Source organism: Sinocyclocheilus grahami, unplaced genomic scaffold (genome assembly GCF_001515645.1).
Source record: "Sinocyclocheilus grahami isolate Dianchi unplaced genomic scaffold, SAMN03320097.WGS_v1.1 scaffold1276.1, whole genome shotgun sequence".
Classification (NCBI taxonomy): domain Eukaryota; kingdom Metazoa; phylum Chordata; class Actinopteri; order Cypriniformes; family Cyprinidae; genus Sinocyclocheilus; species Sinocyclocheilus grahami.
This window is the reverse complement of record NW_015506455.1, coordinates 22,947-31,485: the sequence shown is the minus strand read 5'-3', so window position 1 is coordinate 31,485 and position 8,539 is coordinate 22,947. Positions and strand designations below refer to the sequence as shown.

The 8,539-nt window shown below is 39.6% G+C and overlaps 1 protein-coding gene across 1 annotated transcript in view; it reads left to right on the top strand.

The window, feature by feature from the left end:
• Nucleotides 1-8,108, top strand: part of LOC107568729 (phospholipid phosphatase 4-like) — a 135,834-nt gene extending 127,726 nt beyond the window's left edge. The window contains exons 3-4 of the mRNA XM_016254720.1: nt 7,911-8,001; nt 8,092-8,108. Coding sequence (XP_016110206.1) covers nt 7,911-8,001; nt 8,092-8,108 — 108 coding nt within the window. The remainder of the gene's footprint in view (nt 1-7,910; nt 8,002-8,091) is intronic.
• Nucleotides 8,109-8,539: the final 431 nt, after the last annotated feature.

Genomic DNA, 8,539 nt, shown 5'->3' with positions numbered 1-8,539 from the left:
ACTTAATTTCTCTAGTGAACTAACGAGCTGTGGACACTGATGACTTGCTGAGGTAAATTAAATGCTACGTGACATTTTATTTCCACGCTGTATTGTGGATGTCTTTCCGCAGTTGAAACACTGATTGAGCAATTACATGAGGCATGAGATGTTCAGTCATGTTTATTCGCGTTAAAACTAGTAGTACAGAGGAAGGAATGATCGCGTTCACTTGCGCTCTGCTCTGCACAAATCTGTGGTGCGTCACGGCTCAGACACGGGAACCGGAGCTGATCGTGGCCGCTCATTAAAATGTCAAATAAATTGCTCTCCTCATTAGAAATTAGCATACTGATTGCCTCCATGGACAAAAAAAATTTATAATATTAAAAATATCTGACACACATATACATATATATATATATATGTATATATATATATATATATATTAGGGGTGTAATGGTACACAAATATGACAGTTCGGTACATACCTCGGTTTTAACGTCACGGTTCGGTATGATTTCGGTACAGCAGGGGGAAAAACTAAACTTTTTTTTTAAAGTTGCTCTTTCTTTAAATACATTCAGTTATAGTTTAAATTTTCTTAGTGATACAAATCTACCTCAGCTTATGTTTAAAACTATAGGGAGATATTTTACATTATAAGGTTAATTGCTATTTATTTTTAAATAGATGATCAACACTCAACTTAAAAAAAAATAAAAAATTGTATGCAAACGTAAATTGCATGTAATGCAGTTTTTAAATTAACTTATAAATAATACAATTTCTAAGCTTTTTGTTAAAATATATTAAATTACACAATGGCTGTCATAGCATGTTTCATAACAGATTAATTTAAACATACTGTACATTAAGTAATTAAGACTAACAGGCTTAGTAAAATATAATGAGTATATGGTGTAATATTTCGCAAAATGCTCCTCTCTAGACTTAATTTCTCTAGTGAACTAACGAGCTATGGACACTGATGACTTGCTGAGGTAAATTAAATGCTACATGACATTTTATTTCCACGCTGTATTGTTGATGTCTTTCCGCAGTTGAAACACTGATTGAGCAATTACATGAGGCATGAGATGTTCAGTCATGTTTATTTGTGTTAAAACTAGTAGTACAGAGGAAGGAATGATCGCGTTCACTTGCGCTCTGCTCTGCACAAATCTGTGGTGCGTCACGGCTCAGACACGGGAACCGGAGCTGATCGTGGCCGCTCTAGTCAGTGCTTGTGTTGGGATTATACCAGCACGTTTCTGAACTGTCCCAGAAGCGGCTCTCTAAGACGTTTATACAGCGATCTGTCATGCCACATAAAAGACGGTCAAAATGCCATTTATTATTTGAATTTCCTGAGAAGAAAAAAAAAGAAAAAAAACTGTATTCATGCGATACACATGCGTACCGAACTGAAAGACCCGTACCGAAACGGTTCGGTACGAATACGTGTACCGTTACACCCCTAATATATATATATATATGACACATTCTGCAGTTCTTCCCTGCTGTACCGAATATCGATACTTTTCAAAGTATCATATCGAAGTTAGAAATTCAAATATTGTGACAAAATTAATTTTGTAGGGTGCCACAAAGTTGTTAAAATTTCCAAAGGGTGCTGCGACTAAAAAAATGTTGGGAAACACTGTTCTAGATGTTTCTTTCTTGGTATCAAAATGATCTGTTTAAATGATCAAAATCTCTTTATTCCTCAAACAATGATGTACACTATGTGATCGTGAAATGCATCATACTATTTGTACTATATTTTGGGTAAAACTGCACCAATCCTCCAGACCGGCCATAAACATGCAAATGGGCCATAAAGGGAGACAAAGAAACTTCTCCCGCTCAAAAATTCATGCCTGGTATTGGCTATTCCACCCAAAAGGTGGGTGTGGATAGGAACTATCAAAAGTCATTAACTCAGCCTAATCTTTGCTCAAAAACCTTTTTCTTGAGACGGACACTATCCAAGACTCCTCAAAACTCTCCTCTTGAGTTTGATTTTCCGGCAGTTTTTATCTTCAAGTAACTTTGTCGATCTGCTGTGGACTCTCCTATCTTCAGAAGAACCAAAGGAAAACCTCCAGCTCACTCCTAAAGAGCTCATCAAGAGCCTCCCTGTCTACCGCATCAGGACTCTTGTTCAGCAACAAAGCCAATGCAAGTAACCGTTTACAACTATTTAGATGCAAGTTTAAGTTTGAGTCCCCTTTTTAAGGTGATTTTTGATTCTTTGATGATTCTCCTTAGGTTGTGGTTAATTGATGTGAAATACTGCCATTATTTTGCTTTTCTCTCTCTCTTCCTTACTTTCCTTCATTCTGTATATATGTGTTTTGCTTGATTTAGTTGTATGTTAGCTATAGTTTAATTTATTAAATCCTTTATATTCACAATTGATTGTCTCTGTGTGCTGCTCACAATTCGGAGTCACTGAATGTTGATTCTTGCTACATGCTAAACTACTGCTATTACTGCATAAAGTAGGAAAGCTATTATTCCTTGGCCAGGAAAATAGTCTTTCCTTGAATTGATCAATTATTATATTGTCTGCTCGGTGGATGGACAGATCAAATAATTGTAATATTGATTCTGCTACAGTTAATACTAAGATGTAATCTAAATATTTATTATTAATTATAACCAGTTGTAATTAATTATAAATATTTCCCTTTTGAGCTAATTTGCTACATGCCATACCAATACGTTTCCACCACACATTATTTATACAGAAGTGTCATGTGCAACGATATCTGTACATAGTGGCTACAATGATGAAATCTGTGAAATCCACACCTTCACAGTATTCATCATTCACACGCCTCTGCATGTTGCAATGTTTTATCAAATATTATGGCTAATTTGATCATGCTTTCAGATACCAATAAGACTGAACCACTTTACCTCTGCCAAACACTTTTAGCATCTTGAAATCCTGCCTCGGAACGTTTCACTCACTAAATGCATTGGCTGTTTTAGATTTTTAATAGTAATACTTGCACATAGAAAGAATTCTGACCACTAATATTTTGTATTCTCTTAAGGAAATTTTAGATGCGTTTTGCATGGTTGTCTTTCTTTAATTATTAATGAATTGTCCAGTTTCTTTAATTATTAAGTAATCGTACATTTTACACACTGCTTTCATATACCTAATGACGAGTAGCTTCAGAGATGCACTTTTCTGTTATTTTGCACTGATTTGTTGGGTTCAGTATGTTCCCTCTCAAAATCTACTCTCGATGCTGCGTTTCAATAACGCTTAGGAGAACATTCTTTGTTCAACCGGTTGTGAAGCATGTGTGTTAAACACCAAGAATTGGCTTAAATAACCTCAGTCAGTGACATCATTGTAATGCGTGCACCTGAGAGGTTATAAATGTATGCGAAATGGACACACCTTCATGTTTCTTTGTCTTCAGAGACCCCTTTGTGTGTCTGTTGAGCTGCTGAAAGCGGTATCATTTAAATGGAAGAAAATAAGTTGAAAGTGAAAGTTAAATCTACTTATTAATAATGTCAAGTGAATCTGCTTGGAGTGTTTGGGGGGAAGAACAAGCTAATCTCGCGCTCGAGGGCGGCGAGTGTGAGTACTGTGATTCACTTCCTATCCATGTGCTTCGCTTTAGGCTCACTGTCTTTCACAAATAACGAGCTGCTGCACCCTTGTTAGGATCGTATGTTGATCTGGATAAGGCTTGAGAGGCTGGTCCTCCACTTTCTCTTGTGCTCTCGCCAGATCTGGAGGTTCTTGTGCTTCTGAACATGCCCTGGCACTTCTTCGGATCAGACAGAGGACACAGCAGTTTTTGCTTCTGCAGAGATGGAGACTGAGAGCGAGTGCTCCTCCCACGATTATTAAACATATGAGGAGTTACTCATATGTTTATTAAACATATGAGGATTTACTCGAGGTGGTGACTTGTGCAGTGGTCAGATTAAAGCTGGATTGGCCACAGGAGTAAGAGACCCCCAAATGCTCCAAACTAGATGACAGGTTTCTGTCAGGAAGTCAAGTGTAGGGACCTCAGCGATGGTCTCTCCCCTTCTTTGGTGATTTCCATGAGATATCTCTTTCATGGAGTAAGCCATATTCATCCCCTGTTTTTGTGCCCTCAACGTCGATTTATATCATGGATTCAAAGGCACCAGGCTACATGATGATGTCCCAGGTGGAAAAGACAGACTATCTCTCCTCTGGAGGTGCATCATCACTCAAAAACCAAGCCATTAAGAGAAACATCTACACTTTTAGAGAGAGGCATATCAGGCTGACCTTCTTAAAGGTTCTGGGGACACCCAAGACCAATGTTACATCTTGTAAAAAGGGGCATAATAGGTGCCCTTTAAGTTCTGTCGAGGACACACCTCTGAGGTGGTCGAAAAACCAATGGAGATCTACACTTTAGGAGGGAAAGTTTTCAACTCTTTATTTTCGAGCATGGTAATTTGCATATGTAATTCAATTGGGTGTTGATGCAAAAACTACTAAAGATTCTTAGAACACTAATATGTTGCATAGGTCTCATTTAGATCATCAAAATGTGAATTTGTAGATACCAAACATGGTATATAGGTGAGTGTGGCGAGTCGGCTGCCTCCCCCCTAATTTATCATCACCACCCCATCCCTTAATCGCCGCTTTTCGCCAGGCTCCGGACAGCAGTGGGTGTGTGAGAGAGGAGGGGCGCAGAATCATCCAGGTCTGGCGGCATGTGATGAGGCACACCTGAAGTGAATGGAGCCTCGTCACCACCTCTGTTAAATGCCGAGCGCCTCTCCTCGGGAGACTGGTCTCTTCCCCCGTGCATGCACGCTGGTGTCCTTGTGGGTCCAGGAAGGGTGCGTAGAGGGACTCCTGCACTGCCAGAGCCACGAGCTGCCAGACCCACGGTCCGGATGTGAACCGCACCCGTGACACAGTTGTCGGGTCAGGATGCCAGGCCGTTTAATCCCCGAGGAAGCGCCGTGGGCCAAGGAGGACAAAGCCTCTCAGAAAAAGCCGCCGCCCCTCGCTCCCCGGACCAAGAGGGGCGCACGTGCAGCCGCCAGACTCTGCCCCTTACCTGGACCCTTCCTTCTCGAACACTGTCCCACCTTCACCATTTCCCCGCACAACGAGGACACCAGATCCCCATTTATTTTGAACACTATTTCCCCTTTGGACACTTTATTCCCGGATTTGGACATTTTGTGTTGATTTTCTGTTAATAAAAGCCTCTCCGAGGCCTGACGGAAACCGGTCAGGCCACGAGGACACCAGCGTGCATGCACGGGGAAGAGACCGGTCTCCCGGCAGGCACCCACTGTGTCTGTCGTTTGCTCCTCCCGCCACAGTGAGGTTATATTAACTAGTGGTCTATCATAAGCATGCATAAAACAGTATACAATACACAAGACCATATACAAGAAGGTAGTAATCATACACAACGGCCTGGGGATATGATGATAGGAAGGTCATAGAAAAATGTGTCTATGAATTAATGAAAGAAGTCATTTCCAATAGCAGTATGTGTCTGTTAGAAGAGAGAGAATTAAGTAGGGGGGAAGATTCTCTCTACATACTTTTAGGTCATAAGGTTTATCTGGTTACCATGGTAACCAAGGGCCTGTTCTGCCTTTTTGAGGTGTAAGTCGCATTTCGGGGGAAGGGTCCATAGACCCTCATAGTTGGCTTGTTGGTTGGGTGAGAGATGTTAGGAATTATTTAAGTATAACAAAGAATGCTCTTTCAAGGCAACAAGGTAAACAAGGCAGAAACAGTAATCCAAGAGGCAGTGGTCAAACAAAGCAGGCACAATGGTCATAACAATAGGGCTATACAGTGAAAAAAAATTACTCTTGGTAAGTCAGCGAGAACTGGCAATACTGCCATTAAATATGGTACCAAACAGGTAACAAGTAACCAAAAAAAAAAAAAAACAGACAGTATTCTGGAGAGGGTTCCCTGTGGTGATTGGATGGATGTCTACCAACCCCATCCATTACATTTATGACTATTATGTTTTATGTACATTTTTCCAAATGAGATCTTCAGTGCAATCGGTAAAGGTTTGGTAGAAGTCTGTAGGATACTGCAGAGGCATTTGAACATCTTCAAGTGAAAATGTTAATATAAATTTAGTCCCAAATTTTAACTGAATATTTTAAGTAAATATTTCCCTTAAAGGGGTCATACATAGGATGCTACATGCACATTTACAAGTTGTTTGAACTGAAATGTGTGTTGGCAATGTGTGTACACAACCACCCTATAATGATAAAAATCCACCTAGTGTTTTTTTTTTAAAATCTGGTTAAATGTTTTCCCCTTTCTCAAATCGAGGTGATCTCAGGTGACGTCACACAGACAGGCCACTCCCATGATAGTTTGAGTGACAGTAGCGTTTCAGCACAGACTAGACTGGTGTCTTACCTTAGACCCACCCTGAGTGAGCTGTCATCATTCCGCCATTGTTTCGCCGCCGGAGCAGATGTAAAACTTAGTCTTATTAATTGATACATTAGGTATCATTTGCACCTTTTTACAAAGGTGTGTTTGAACTAAGAATCTGATGTTTCCTTCAGGAGGTAGATCTGCTGAATATCAAATGGTTCCAAAACTTCATCCCTTATTTCTCTCCTCTTTAAGAATTGACAGACAGTTGACCCTGAGAGGTCAAGTAAATATCTACAGCGGATCTAAATATTTGTAATTAATTATAACTAGTTATGATTAATTATTCATATTTCCCCATGAGCTGATTTGTTACACCCCTTTAAAGGAAGGGTAGGTGATTTGGATCAAAAGCATTTGTTGGCTAGTGGATAAATGTATATGAGCATTATGATCATATAAATATGTCTCATTTCAGAGCTCCCTCTACATAAAATATGTCCTCAATCGTAATGCAGTTTCCAGTGGATCAGTTTTAGTGAATTTTTACTAGACATATCACCGAGGTTACTTTGGTCAACCAACTTAGTACCATATTCCAGTAATAATTTTGACCACCTTAAGCTGGTATCCATCATTGTAGGGTTTACTTTCAGTGGATGGTCCCATGAATGTCACAGTATAGCTTTAGAATCTTTTGAAAATATGTCTCTCAAAGGCCAAAAAAACCGAATGGTCACTTTTGTTAAATTCCGTATTGACAAAACTGAATTGAACGGGAATTTCAAGTCAAAATTAAAACACATTTTGTGCAATCTGTTTTGAGGAAGCAGTATATGATGTCCGTAGAGAGTGTGGAGGTTGAGAACATTTGTATAGGAGCCTTAACTTACTTTGAAAATAATCTAAACATACAAAGACATTCACATAATGAGGTGGCAGAAGAAGCCTTTGCTTTTGTCAGGCCTATCAGCCTTTGAATAGAAAAAAAGCTTTTTTTAAGTCATAATCATCAAGCGTAGAGTTAGTTCTGGCAGGTCACGTCAGTCAAGCTCACATCAGCTGACTCTCAGCTGATCCCCATCTACCTATGGGAATATGACACCTATCTAAGCATTTATATCTAAGGTCCTTCAGTATTATCAGCAGTTTTCGCATTGATCAATAGCTAATTACTCTCCTTCATCCCCAACTCCTCCTCTGTCAGTCAGGATTCAGCCTTCTGATTCTCCAATTGAATCAGACTAATTCTAAAATTTGTACATAAAATTATTGAATTTTAATGATATCTGCAATACATTTATGCTGGTTCTGTTCTGTTTACTCTGGGGGGTTATCGCTGCTCCCCCTAATCTCATCCATGCTAGGCTGCATGGTTGCACAGAGAGTTCTTGCCCAGAACAGAACCACACCGCCAATCCAAACTGTATGCTAATTGTCAATCATCTTTGACGATAGTGTTCCTGACAGAAATGTTGGGTTTGTGTGAAATAGGATGCAGCAGAGATATTGTGTTCTTCTTTCTTTACAGGCAATTTCATTCCTCACCCCGCTGGCTGTGATATTTGTGGTGAAGATTATACAGAGGACAGACAAGACCGAAATTAAAGAGGCTTGTTTAGGTGAGTGCCCAAACCGTGGTGGTCAGAAGATAGTCATTAACTAATAATATTGAAATTTTTACACAATGGATGTTTTTACAATTATTATAGAGGAATATGTGGTTTAAGATTATTGAAGATTATTCGCAGCAATCTGGAATGCTTGTCACTTATTGGTAAATTGTGGCATACAACATAATGATAATCACGTATCAGACCTCTCATCCAGGTAACTAAAACAGGCTAATTTAATTTCTCCCATATCACTGCAGACTCACTTTCTTTTGTGTTGTTACAAATGCAGCTGGTGACATCTTGCATCTCAATTAATGATTATATTGAAAACTAAATTGGAGGGCTTCAGCATTAATATTACTCTAATATTCTGGTAGTGTTTGTGTTTTTGTGTCTTCAACCCTGCTCCTGGGGACCCACTGTTCTCCAGTGTTTAGCTCCAACCCTAATCAAACACACCTGAAGTACTTATACAAGCAGGTGTGCTGAAGCAGGTTGAAAATAAAAGTTGCAGGACAGTGGGTCCCCAGGAGCAGGGTAGAAG